This window comes from Zophobas morio, unplaced genomic scaffold, assembly GCF_036711695.1.
Source record: "Zophobas morio isolate AGI-343-1 ecotype UQ-CSIRO unplaced genomic scaffold, CSIRO_AGI_Zmor_V1 ptg000023l, whole genome shotgun sequence".
Classification (NCBI taxonomy): domain Eukaryota; kingdom Metazoa; phylum Arthropoda; class Insecta; order Coleoptera; family Tenebrionidae; genus Zophobas; species Zophobas morio.
In genome coordinates this window covers 3,499,878-3,514,613 of record NW_026972128.1, presented here as the reverse complement: position 1 = coordinate 3,514,613, position 14,736 = coordinate 3,499,878, and the positions used below count along the sequence as shown (strand labels likewise).

At 32.9% G+C, this 14,736-nt stretch overlaps 1 protein-coding gene across 1 annotated transcript; it reads left to right on the top strand.

Annotated features, from left to right (window-relative positions):
• The first annotated feature begins 709 nt into the window (after window positions 1-709).
• Window positions 710-4,325, top strand: LOC135133988 (phenoloxidase-activating factor 3-like). The gene is made up of 13 exons (XM_064062556.1): window positions 710-839; window positions 915-1,068; window positions 1,127-1,284; window positions 1,355-1,441; window positions 1,496-1,641; window positions 1,695-1,847; window positions 2,600-2,672; window positions 3,222-3,326; window positions 3,383-3,533; window positions 3,586-3,740; window positions 3,796-3,882; window positions 3,941-4,083; window positions 4,145-4,325. Exons 1-13 carry the CDS (start codon window positions 749-751, stop codon window positions 4,304-4,306), a joined length of 1,665 nt encoding a protein of 554 aa, XP_063918626.1. The 5' UTR covers window positions 710-748; the 3' UTR covers window positions 4,307-4,325.
• Window positions 4,326-14,736: the final 10,411 nt, after the last annotated feature.

Genomic DNA, 14,736 nt, shown 5'->3' with positions numbered 1-14,736 from the left:
ATTAACGTCAAAATTTATGCATGCGATTGTTCCAAGGTATAATTCAAAGCAGGTTTAGCATTCCCTTTACCATATTTTAAAATTACCTATCTTATTTTACAACTGCAACTGGTAAAACATGCGTGTGTCAAAATTTATCATTCTAGTAATTATCTTAAGGTAAACAGTTCAAAATAACAATAAATATTGTACTTTTTAAAATAATTAAAACATTTTAGATAAATGTATCTTCCTTATCGATTTGGTAGAAGATAGCTATATTCTAAACTGACAATACAGACACAGTACACAGAACACAAGTTTAGATTTTTCTGAATATAAAATCATATCTCGTACCTTCACGTTGATGATAATATAATAAGTTTCTACTTGAATTTTATTGCAAGCACAAATCATTTTATAACAGACACAGCTGTGTTTATCCAAGTTTCAGTATTTCAGAATTACAAAACATGTTAAAAATCGTCACTTTTCCCAAATAGTCGACTTGACGTTAGAAGCCGCTATAGAGAGGGCACATACCAGTACACATTTCTACTTATAGTTCAATTTAGAATAGTTTACATAAGAGGAACAGAATTCGAAATAAATAGAATATGTCGTGATGATCATAATTTATCTACAAAGCATTATTTATGTCATGGCAACATTTATATTGATCACGTATTGATACGAAAACTTCACAATTTCATTATCAGGTCTTCACAATAATAAGTCGAAAACAAACTTTATCAGAAACGGGTTAACAATGTTTCGTTTTATTATTTTCTCCTTGTTTGTTTTCAGAGTTTGGGCTGCACCCCAGAACCACATTAAAAAGACTTTCTTAAATAGTACAGGTATGTCTTTAATTTTACTATTGGTACTTTATAAACGTCTTCTTAGTGTTAAAAACGTGTGATCGAATGTTTTAGAACCACGAATTATTAATGGAATACCGGCAACTTTGGGTCAGTTTCCATGGCAAGCAGCAGTATATGTTACAGGAAAAGACAGCAGTCTTTGGTTCTGTGGAGGCAGTGTAATTAGTAGTGAATGGATTTTAACAGCTGGACATTGCGTGGACAAGTATTTTTTAAATTATTAAAGTTCTTATAACAGTCAGAAGAAAAATTTAAACTTTCAGAGCACTGAGCGCTCGGATTAAAACGGGACTAATATCACTAAATGACAATAGTACGGAAACGATTTCCACAGAGCCTGTTCTTCACTCAGGTTACGATCCAACCACCCTTGAAAATGATATTGGTCTTTTTAAGCTTGACGAACCACTGGTATTTGATGGTAAGTCATTAACGCACTTTTACCAGACATATTATTCAATTATTCATACAGATTTTTTTTATTCGTACAGAAAATACAAAAGCTGTTAGTCTTTCCGGCGAAATTCTGGAGGATGGTGTTGAAGTTAGAGTAAGCGGTTGGGGAAAAACCAGTGACAGTAAGACCATTTCAACACAGACAAATGTTCCACTTTTCAATAATTTTGTTGTAGTTGGTGCTATCAGTCCAACTTTGAACTACGTGGACTTATTTACTATTCCGGGGAGTCTATGTGAAGAAAGTTATGGAGAAGGGGAGATATTTGATGGGATGGTTTGTGCAACGTCGGGAACTGATGCACTTAAGAGTACTTGCAATGTAAATTGGTTAATTTTTTTGTGTTGTTGTGGATGCATTCTTGAAAATTGTAGGGAGACAGTGGTGGTCCGGTTGTTATCAATGCTGATACAGATCCACTTCATGTTGCCATTGTAAGTTTTGTTGGTGATAATGGTTGCACGAGTGCTCCATCTGGGTACACGAGAACTGCGTATTATAGGGAGTGGATTCAGCAGCAAACAGGAGTTTGAAAACTGAAATTTTACATTTCTATGTACGCCTTCTCTCTAAGAGGTCCGTAACGTACTTAGTATCTGTGATAAATTGTAAAATTTTTGTTGTTATGCCTGCACCAAATACAAAATTAAATGGAAATCTGCATTATCTTATTCCACTAACTACAAACCACCCGAAAAACATTTGTCAAATGAAGCCTGTCAGAATATCCCTTCCCAGCGAAGGAAAAAGATGACGATGTCACTAAAAATAAATAAACTTGAGTAGAATGTTTTGTTGCAACATTATCATTTTTTAATCGAGGATGCTAGTAATTAAGTTTTATAAATGAATAGCACTTTTGAGATATCTACTCTGCTGATCGCACTTTATCTCTCTCAATAACACAAAAAAACTGCTTCTTGTCTAAGTACCTAACTGCTTTGTTTTAGATTATTTAAATAAATTTGAACAAAATGTTATCATGGTTTCTGTTATTTATAGATTATATCGATCGAAACGGAGATGACTTGCTTCTTTGACTAGCTTGAGATTTAGATATTATTTTAAAGTATCTAACACTAGAAGCTTGAAAAAGATATTGAAGTTGAAGAAATAAGTTTAATTTTAAAAATAATATTAGCTTTTAAAAAATAATATTAGCTTTTAAAAAATGTATTTACTTACCTATTACTTTTCTTAAACTATACAGTGCATCTTTTTAAAAGTGGCCATATGGATTCCTATGTTAATTTTTCGATCCCATGTTAATTTTTGTTAGATTGAAAACCCAGAGATGATGTTTGTGGCGAAAATAGCCTTGGGATTCTACTTTAATTTCCATTACCACTTCTGTAATAAATAGTTAATTTGTGGTTTAATAACTAAAAATTATTTTGATTAAAAATTTTGGAACAAATACAATAAAATAAAAATAGACGTCTAAATAATTTTGCAAATTTATTTTAGTCTAAAAACTGTCAAATGTTCATAGGACACTTGTATGGCCTGTACTAGTTGAGTAAGTGTAACTAATAATTAAACTTAAGTAATTCGCAAGATCATGAATTAAAGTGTATCAAATAGAGAAGAGATACGGAATTTTCTCAACCTTTAGAATGTGCATGCTAAAAAGATGTTGTTACACATGAAAATATATCCGTTTCAGACTTATGTAACAATCAAATTTAAGTTTTATCACATGGATCTTTGTGCCAGATTTTACCGTAGCAACATGACTTCTTTATTTCATATAAATTATTTATAGTATAATGAATCAGTCAGACAACTAATTACATCTCCAGTAGATAAGTAGTGCGATAAGAAACACAACTATTCTCGATTAGCAAACGGCACTCAAAATGCAACTATAAAAACACCAGTATGCACTTAGTAAAATTCAGTAAGCAAAATGTTCCGCTTTGCCGTTCTTTGCTTATGTGCATCCGCAATCTGGGCTTTGCCCTCTTTACCAGTCCACTCTAAGGTCTTCCCTTTTAAACTTCCAGGTCAGTATTTCCTAATTTGTATTGCACATCCATATTTTTATAATTATTTTATACAGGTGCCAGAATTATTAATGGCGACCAAGCCGCAGAAGGTCAATTTCCATGGCAAGTTGCCTTATTTTTCGATGGTTCCGACGGCAGCTGGTTCTGTGGAGGCAGCATAATTAGCGAAGAATGGATCCTAACTGCTGGGCATTGCGTTAGCGGGTAATAGATTGTGTAATTTATGCAAAATCATTGAATTTATTTCATTTTCCAGGGCTGACTCGGCGACAATCATAAGTGGATCCACGGATGTATATGGAGGAGACGTTTCAAATTCCTCCCAACTTATCCTTCATGAAGACTATGACGAATATTTCCTTGCTAATGATATTGGACTTGTTCAGGTCAGCACACCTTTAAATCTTGGTGGTAAGATTTATAAGATCCCCGCGTTTACCAGTTGTTATATAAAATACTTATGTAGGAAACACGGCTGCCGTCATTTTGTCCACTGAAGCACTTGGTGATGACGTTGATATTGCGGTGAGCGGTTGGGGTCTAACCAGCGATGGTTAGTACATTAAACATACTTTATTTTTTTGTCAACACAATTTTTTCCATTTCCATAGATGGAACTACGATCAGCGACTCGTTGAATTACGTTGAACTAGTCACCATTTCGACTACAGAATGTGAAGATTATTATGGCTCGATTTTACCTGAAATGGTTTGTGCTAATTCTCCCTCATCTCAAGTTAGAAGCACCTGCAGTGTAAGTGTATATATTTTTAATTTTAAAGGTTGTTTTTTAACGTACTTATTGATTGTCTTAGGGTGACAGTGGCGGTCCAGTAGTGATTGATGCAGATTCAAATCCGGTTCATGTAGCTGTAGTCAGTTTTGTTAGTACCGAAGGATGTGAAAGCGGTGCTCCTTCTGGTTACACCAGGACGGCGTTTTTCAGAGATTGGATCCAAGAAAATACTGGAGTTTAAAAGTGTAAACAGTTTTAAAGATGTGTAATTTTATAAATAGATGACATTTTTGTCAAAATAACTCAAGCGGTATCTTTTCCCCTATTGACTAGTCAACAAAAACCCTGTTGCCTTAATTTGACTCAAAAAAGAGCAATAAATCTATCTCAAGTGGTCGTGCCTGTGGTGAAATAATACATTTCATAGAAAATCCTTACTCGTACAATGGAATTACAAACAGTAAATACAAAATAGACAATATAAAAATAGTACTGTCCTTTCGATGGGCATTGTAGTCCAACTTTATTAAGATTACCACTCTTCGAAACATTCTCTACTGATTCCCTCATCCCAGGGGTGCTAAATCAGGGAGTGGAGTAACATCAAGTTTATTCACCGAACGAAACGACAGCTGGTTCCTTAAAACTTAAAAGAACGATTGCCCCACGATTGTAATATATTTTTGTTACAAATATTTAACCCTATTCAATAAAATCTCTTGAAAGACGTGGTTGGACAGACTAGGCAGACCGCAACAGAAGACTTGACATTTTCTTTTTCTGAAGCTGTGAAACGCCGAAAAAACCTGATTACAATGAATTTATAATATGTTACAAATAATTTATTCTTACGAAGTAACCCATTGTCCACCCCGGTGCGACGTCTATGGATTTTCTAGTAAATACATTGTCGCCATCACTGATGACTCATCAGCGGTGACGGCGGCGTTCGAGTAAAGAATGGCCTGGAAACTGTTCGCCGGAACCCGCGATGGGCACTCCAGAACAACCTCGACCGCGAAATCTCTAGAAAGATGTGCATGCCTAGTAGTAAATGTATCACGAAATTATACTGTTATGTTGATATTATTTCGAAGCACGTACTTGTAAATCCAAGCACGATAAGTGCTCTTAAGTTCAAGTAAAATACAGAACTTAAGATATGTGATAACTATAAATTTTAACATTCGTCACCTTAGAACTGGTTTGCCGCATATCCAAATCGCGTCCGAGGGATTTTCGCCTCTACTGTTTGGTGCAGATTTGCCGCATGTCGCACTTGGGCGAAGCGAAACATAGTTTAGATTCAGTGCTGATTTGCCCCATGTCCAAGCAGAAATCGATACAGTACCGTTATCCGTTTTTACGTACTTCCTTGCTGTTTTGCTTTTCAGCGTTAAGTTTGGGGTTGGGAAAGAAATCGTATTCAACTTCACGCGCAGAACAATAAGAATAATGTGAAATAAATAAAAAAGAGACTTAACAATTTTGATGAATCTGAAATTAAAAAAAAGCTACTGTAATTTGTGCAACTCTTTTTCTGTTATAGATGTTACAAATATTTTCAAATTATTAGATTCGAAATTTTACAAATTTAAATTTCAAACAGATTTGTTGTTCGATAAACAAATAATTTAATTTTTTACTAAACAGTAACATTTTTCTTTAATTTTTTTCTAGGGAATGATTGAACTTATTTTCTCTAAAGTTTTAGTGAACAAGATTTATAACGCTGCATACCAGTAAAAGAGTTCACAATTTTTTGTAGTATTCTTATTTGTAGAAACGATATTTCTACATCAATAATCACAAATAATAGACACATTTTTAATTTTTTAAATTAAAATTTTGTAAAAGTAATATGAAAATTAAAATGTCGAAGCAAAATCTGTTTAGGTGGATTTTGCTTCGAAATTTATTCTGGAACGTTTACAAAAATCAGCTTTTGACATAAAATGCTTGCAAATTTGAAACAGAATTGGAATGTTTCTTGACAATCATGCCTAATACATTTTTGACTTGTATCTTTTAAAAAGAATTATTTCCGAATTTATAGCTATTTACAATTTACGACTTACTTCAAGAATAAATTCCGTATTAGAATTTTACCTACCTATAATAACTAAATAGATGTATCTTGTTAACTTATATAAGGTACCTTACATCGAAACGAGTAATTTGTTTTTTAATATGACATTGCCTTTCTTTATCATTCTATTTGTCTAACAATTATTGTTGTGCAATTATACGCGTGTAAATAAAAATAACTTTACAATAACTTATTTATGGGTAAATTTTTTACCAATTAATTTAAGTGGATGGTTATATGTAATGGTAATAATAGCCGCATAAAATTCACTCACTGTTTAGGTATACCAGATGTCAAAAGCTATTAAATCCAAATGTTATTGTTTATTTTTTTTATGTCTCGAGCGCAAGCTAAGGAAGTATTGTAATCAAGTTCATCGGGCGACTGGCTACTTTTATGGCTTCTCAACGTTTCATGACTCCTATAATACGAAAACATAGGTCTCTCGTTTCCGGTTAATAAAACGCTGACCAACATTTGTAATCATCCTCCCCATCATATAACGTCATCTCTAACTTTTACAGCAATAAATGTTATATAAATTTTAAAAAATAACATATTTCTTCATTTGTTGTTTATTGAGTTTTTACCCTAAGCACCCAGATTGAATTGAATTACCATAACCCTAATTTCTTGAGATTTTGGAAACAGGATATACTACATAAAGAAAGTTAAAAGAATTTGAAGTAATGTAATGATACTCTTTTTACATCAACATACTATTATTTATCAATTAATTGGGCATCGTCCAAAATACTGTTCATCAATTATAAGTGCAGGAAGTTTATGCAAAAGCATGCAAATACATTTTTTGCGTATAATAATATGTATTGCTTTATTATTAAATATCTACTCATTTACAAGAATTATTAAAATTAGTAAAAAAAAGTATTCAAGTCTCTGTCTAGTTTAATACCTTACCTTATTAAAATAATAAGTTTAATCAATTATGTAGTTAGCAAACAATGACGTTTAATTTATACTTAGTAGGGTTCACGGCATTAACTTTTCACATTGCATGTTTAATTCGGAGTTATAATTTGAGAATATAATTTGCCCGTTTATTTATTTTTGTAGTTTAGTAGTACTTCAGCAAATTTAGAAAACTGTATGTTATTTAAAAATACGTGACAAATCACGAGGCCAGGCAATCTAAAGATCTGACTGCTGGTTTGCGCGGGAAATACTGCATACTTTTTAGATAAAAGAAGTCTATGATAAGCGCACGTAGGAGATGATAGACAGAGAGCTAATATATAGAGCTAATGTATTGGAAAGAAATAGGACAAGTTTACGTGCGCACACCACAGCCTCCCTTTCTTCTCTAAACAGTTTGGGATCATACCATAGTATCATAAATAATAATTGACAAAGAGTTCGCAAAGGAATCCAACGGAAATATTTATACAATTGTTTACAACTACCAGTACAAATAATTCTTTCATTTTCAACTGAAAAGCGTATAACTATATTAAGTACTAGATATTATGGAGTTAGAGGTAATCAAATAGATTTGGGTTGCAGTCAACATAATTGTCACTGATACATAAGACATGGAAACGAATGATTTATTTCCAAATCCAAATATACTGGATTTACAGTTTTAAACAGTATCACTGCTAATTTTCTCGGGTTGCCCGACAATAGCTACTTGTATTCAATATCCACGTAATGTAATAAAATACTGGAATCTAATTGTTTGAGACAACAACCTATTTTTACCCGAGTGTTCTTAATTAGTTTGAATATTTTATATAAAAAAATTACATATTAAGCTGCAATTTTAGTAGGACTGCAGCGAGTCAACGAGCCGCCATTACTCCGCCAATGCAAAGAAAATATCATTTTATTATCCTTTGTAAAAATAATTCCTTTCTGTAAAACACATTTAAATTTGGTACTCCGTATTTCGTTCACAATTCACCATTTAACAATGGAAATTAACAATGCAATATTTGGATTCTACAATTTTTAGGTAAAATGAATGACTGCAATGAGTTTTATCAAATGTAGATTTTATATAAAAATAAAGAAAAATAAGTCTCTTTATTTTAAAAATATTTAGAAAAAATCGAATCAAAACATCAATAACTTAACACTCATAGTTCGTTATACTTAGTTAACGACTTCACCACGCGATTTCTAATATCGTTTCAATTTTTCATTTATTTCACATTATTAGGTAGTCCTTGCCGTAGTACTTGTTCTGCGCGTGAAGTTGATTAAGGAATCTTAATCTTAATTATCTCTGAAAAATTTATCTATTATTGAGGCCTATTCTGTAACTTTTATGTTATTTTATAACAGTCTGTTAAAAGATAACACCCCTTTAATAATAGCAATCGTATTCTGTAAATGCAAATCTTGTTAAATTTTAACGTAACCCCTGTTAAAATTTCCTGTTAACGTTATAATTTAAAGGGAAGTTATGACATGCCTTCATAATATAACTGTCATGTCAAGTTTTAAAAATGGCTGCAGTACCAGGGTTGTTGTTAATACAAAACGAAGAAAGAAGACAAAGGTACCATATCTAATACTATACTTTTACTTAAACTACGAAAATCATTTTAGACGACAATTTCGTCTTGCTAGGCGTTGCTTACGAGATGGTGCGAATCCTTTCGACCTTCCAAATTTTTCTTTTCTAAAACTTTTCAGATTAAGTAAAGACGCACCAAGATATCTTACAAACACACTAGCACCCCATATGAATAATGTCTTGCGACAGACAGGTATCCCAAATTATCTTAAAGTTCTATGCTCTCTTCATTTCTATGGTCATGGTAGTTAGATATTGGTTATGGAGGAAATTTTAGTATTAGTCAACCGTCCGTAAGTCGCTGTTTGTTGCAAGTAATAAATATCATAAATGAACATCTTTTAAATACCTGAATAAAGTTTCCTGTTATCGTACAAGAAATAAATTACAAGAAGCAATTTTTTTTTTTTAAATACCAGTTTCCTCGTAAGGGTCTGATTCAAAAACAAATATTATACCATCAACTTAAAACAATTTCTTCCTGATTTTAGATGCTGTAGGTGCAAATGATGGCACGCACGTTGCAATTGTTACCCCTCAAGTTAATCATCCTGTCCATCCAGCAGCACCGTATTTAAATCGAAAGGGGTTTTATAGCATAAATGTTCAAATTATAGTAGATGCTCATTTAGAAATTTTAAATATGAATGCTCGTTATGCGGAAAGTGTATATGATTCCGCTATATGGATGATGTCTAATGTAAACAGGCATCTAAGAAACAAATATTTAAATGAAAACATTGACTACCATCTTATAGGCGACGAAGGATATCCATTGAGCCCTTGGCTGATGGTACAATATCCGGGACAAATTAATCCAATTGAACCTCGAGGAATATTTAACTAAAGATTACGTAGGAGCAGAAATTGTGTGGAAGTACTGGATGGAAGGCTAAAACGAAGGTTTCGATGCACCTTAAAAGACAGAACATTACACTACAACCCCATTAAAGCTGCAAAAATTATTTATTATTTATTCGATAGTCTGAATATTTCCAAGTTTTCAAATAATTGAACAACAAAGATGGAAGTCTAGCATTTAGTGCGATAGAAAATGATAGATATTGAAACTCGATCTGACAACCTTGTATATTTTAACACCCCTGTTATAAATTGCAAATTTAACAAGATATGTTAAAAATGGTGATAAAGAATATCGATTGCGGTTATTTTTTTAACGTTCATGTTATAATTTAACTTTTAACAGGGGTGTTAATTTTAACATAAAATTTACAGAATAGGCCTCATTATCTGTAATTATTGATGTGGAAATATCATTTCCACAAATAAGAATACAGGTATGCAGCATTATGAATTTTGTTGACTAAAATTTTAGAGAAAATAAGTTCAATCATGTCCGAGAAATCATTAAATAAAAATGTTACTGTTAAGTAAAAAATTAAATTATTTGTTTAACGAGCAACACATCTATTTGAAATTTAAATTTGTAAAATTTCGAATCTAATAATTTGAAACTCAATCTTTCTTAAAAAAAAAATCGAAAATATTTGTAACATCTATGACAACAGAAAAAGAGTTGCACAAATTACAGTTGCTTTTTTTTAATTTCAGATTCATCAAAATTGTTAAGTCTCTTTTTTATTTATTTCACATTATTCTTATTGTTCTGCGCGTGAAGTTGGATACGATTTCTTTCCCAACTTCAAACCTAACGCTGAAAAGCAAAACAGCAAGGAAATACGTAAAAACGGATAACGGTACTGTATCGATTTCTGCTTGGACATGGGGCAAATCAGCACTGAATCTAAACTATGTTTCGCTTCGCCCAAGTGCGACATGCGGCAAATCTGCACCAAACAGTAGAGGCGAAAATCCCTCGGACGCGATCTGGATATGCGGCAAACCAGTTCTAAGGTGACGAATTATATATTATACAACATAAAATTTTCCATGAAATTTTTGAAAAGGTCTCAAAATATATTTTATTTTAAAAACTGACAAATGTACATGAAGTACCTGTATTTTCTGTATTCTTAGTTTAGTTAAATATTACTAAGCGTACCACTGAATGTGTGATTAATTTACAGATAAGGAATTTTGTTTACCCTTAGAATTTATAAATTTAAATGATCATACCACATTTTTTAAAAATGACAATGTATGAGTTTCACCTTTATGTAACAACCTAATTTAAATGTTATCGCTTAAGACTGGATTCTAGGGCAAATCCCTTTTCATTTTGATTGTAGACAATTGAATGAAAGTTGTATGTGTATCTAAGAGAATCCTTTTATTCGGGCCCCTATTTTTGATCATGAGTGCCTTTTTTGCATTTTTTTGACCTATTTTACTTTTTAATTCGCGCGCGCAAGCGAAGGAACTATTGTAATCGAGTCTGTCGACCGACACTCTATTTTTAAGTTTTCTGGATCTGTCTGGCTGTCTGTCTGTTTTATTAGACAGATAATCTACGAAACTGCTGTACCAACTGTTGTCAAATTTTATATGTATACTAGCTGACCCCGTGAACTTCGTTTCACCTACAACTTAATTTTGAATCTGCAAACCGAATGCTTTGAAATTTTGCAGATGTTTTAAACATCTGATAAGCATAATAAATTTTTATTCAAATAATACTTACTTCCTCCAAAAAATTGATGACGTCAGCCCAAAATTTTGCCAAATGAATCCTTTTTAAAATATCCAAAATAGGATGAGACTATACTTGTGATTTATCATTCCATTCATATTTTTTAGTTTTGCTTATAGGAGGTGTCTCAAAAAAATTAATCACTGAGTCAGTTTATTTTATTGATTGAATCAAGAATTGCAAAACTAAATTTTTAGATTTATTGCAGACGTTTTGAAGTTACTGTTTCACATGGTACGTTTTTAATTAAAATATATCTGTTTATCAAGCCCAAAAACTTGATGACGTCATCTCAAGATTTTGCCGAATAAATCCTATCTAAAATGTGCAAAATATCATCAGTATATTTTCGTAAATTTATCATTGCATTCATATTTTTTAGATTTGCTTTTACAGTGACAAAAAAATGTATGGATCAGTCAATTTATTTTAGAAAATAACTCAAGAGTTGCAGAAATGACATAATTAATATAATTCATAATGTTTAAATATGATAACTATTAATATGTGATAATTAAACCGAAAACCATTTTCCTAAGAACACGAGGTTAGCAAAAACAAATTAGTTTGTTTAAACATTGTTAAATTAACCCCGAACATGTACAATTTCTGAGCGAAGATATGAAAAATAATTTTTGCAATCTCATCGTGACGTACGATGACGCCACTGTCACGTGAGCCACCTGATAAAAGGTCACATTTTTCGGTCCTCTGCGTTTAGTTTTGATTTCGGTTTGGTGGCAGCAACATCAGAGTTCGTTTTGGCTTAAAAGTAGGGCTCTTTTCACGAATTTCTAATTTATATATTTAAATATTAGTGAGAATGTGTTGTATTAGTACTGTGAACACGAACGAAAATGGATATTTTTTCGAAAAGGACCGAAAACAGGGTAAGTTCGAGTTCAGTTTTAATTTATCGGATTCCGTAATTCGTTCACTCGACAATATTTAAATTTTGGGAAAATTTTCGAAACGATTGAAATCGGTTGGTCAAAGCTATACATTTTCACGACATAAATAAATAGATTTTAAACATAATTAATATCATTTATAATGTTTAAATATGATAAGCATCAATGTATGATAATTAAACCGAAACCCGTTGTCCTACAAGCCCGAAATTGTTAAAAACAAATCAATTTGTTTAAACAATGTTAAATTATCCCCGAAAATGTGCATTTTCCCGGCCAAAATGTGAAAAATAAATTTTGCAATCTCATCGTGACGTACGATGACGTCAATGTCACCTGAGCTACTTGTATAAAGGTCACGTGTTTCGGCCCTTTGTGTTCAGTTTTAATTTCTGTTTGATGACGGCAAGATCGTCGCTTCATTTCGGCGTAAAAGTGGAGCGTTTTAGCGAATTTCTAGTTTATTATTAATACATATTGTTGTGTTAGTGCTGTGAACACGAACGAAAATGGATATTTTTCCGAAAAGGACCGAAAACAGGGTAAGTACGACTTCAGTTTTAATTTATCGGATTCCGTGATTCGTTTGGTCGACAATGTTTACATTGTGAATAAATTTTCGAAACGATTGAAGTTGGTGGGTCAAAGCTATACATTTTCGCGATATAATTAAATAAAATTTAAACATAATTAATACAATTCATAATGTTCAAATATGATAACTATCAATATATGATAATTAAACCGAAATCCGTTTTCCTAAGAACACGAGGTTAGTAAAAACAAATTAGTTTGTTTAAACGTTGTTAAATTAACCCCGAAAATGTACAATTTCTGATCTAAAATATGAAAAATAATTTTTGCAATCTCACCCTGACGTACGATGATGTCACTGTCACGTGAGCTACCTGATAAAAGGTCACATTTTCGATCCTTTCTGTTCAGTTTTGATTCCGGTCTGGTAGCAGCATCATTGGAGCTTCGTTTTGGGTTAAAAGTAGCACGTGTTCGCGAATTTTTAATTTATTGTTAATAAATATTAGCGAAAATGTTTTGTGTTACGTGCTGTGAACACGAAGGAAAGTGGATATTTTTCCAAAAATGCCCGATTTTTTTTTTTTAAATATGTTGTTAATAACATGCATTCAGGACTGATAAAGTACGCCTTTAGAATATACAAAGTACTGCGTTCATAATTCACAAAATACCGTATTCATCATTTTTAAAGTACGGCGTTAAAATTTACAAAATACGGTGTCCTTCACCCATGCTATCAAGCCCTAGTCCTCTCTTTTAATGGCAAGACGCACTCCAGACCTCCTCGTATTGTTTGGTTCTTGCTGGGCAACAGCAACGAGCGAGCAGAGTCATCGCTCTTTGTTGGCAAACGTGGAGAAATTTGTATATTGTAACTTTTGTAATTGAAGCATTTTGTACTGAATATTGTATGTGTTACTAACTTAACTTGGGTCTTGCCAATTTAGCTCCAGTGGTGCAAATGCTTTGTTTTCACGATGCATTTGCTTGGGTTTTAATTTTGCAACAGTGCATTCTTTGGTTCCGGGTTAGAATTCTCCATGTCGTCAGACGCTTTGGCCTGGGGGGGTTCTTTTGGCCCTTAGACGCTGGGTTGCATCGTTCTTTGAGAATGAGGTAAGACGACCTTGGATTTATGCGGCTGCGTTCTCCCTTGGGCGTGTGAGCGCTGCGACCAATAGATTTCGTCCCGAGTTCCATCGGTGTGCTTGCTTGGGTTTTCATTTTGCAACATTCTCAATTTTTGGTGCAATTTCTTCCGGTGGTGTATTGGGTACTAACTTTGCATTTGTATTGTATCTGAATTGTATCTGTATCCTGTATCTGTAGTGTATTCTGTATTGTAGCTAGATTGTAGGTAGCTGTATTGTATTTCCGTTGTATTGTATTGTATAACGTTCTATCCCTCATTAAAAATTCCTAGCCCTCTCCTTTCCTAGCGAGATCTGCTCCAGACCTTCCCGTGGTTCTTGCTGAGCATCAACTATCGAGGACAGAAAATTCAAATTCAAAACCAGCAAAGTTTCACAAAAATCATGAAAATCGCTCGTTGGTGGCCAACGTGGAGCAAAAGAGACTTTTGTAACTCAACTAACTTTGTTAACTCTATATTCTTAATGAAAAAAAAAATATATTACATTTAATTTATCATTTATAAGGACAAATAGTCATTTGCCACGCCGATGCTCATTTTTAGATTAAATGCTCACAAAACGCGTAAATGTTCAATTTGTGTCCGGGGAGATTCAATGTTTGCAAGTAGATACACAGTACATCGGGTAGATGCTCAGGTATATAAGAATAATAATGAAGTAGGTACTTCGTACTTCGAATATGAGTATCTACTCAGTTTTATTCATACCGTCCAATGTCTCGCTTCAATGTTTGATTATGATGTTTATTATGAGCACAACGCTGATCAACTTCCGTATCCGAATTACCCTTGAAATAAATCATCGCGATTTGCACCTTAGGTAGTTCG

Bases quoted from the DNA above. Each gene is read 5' to 3' on its own strand.
- LOC135133988 (XM_064062556.1), top strand. From the start codon at position 749: ATGTTTCGTTTTATTATTTTCTCCTTGTTTGTTTTCAGAGTTTGGGCT. The intron at 2,673-3,221 runs GTAATAAATAGT...AGTAAAATTCAG, and splicing joins TAATTTCCATTACCACTTCT to TAAGCAAAATGTTCCGCTTT. The intron at 3,883-3,940 runs GTTAGTACATTA...CCATTTCCATAG, and splicing joins TTGGGGTCTAACCAGCGATG to ATGGAACTACGATCAGCGAC.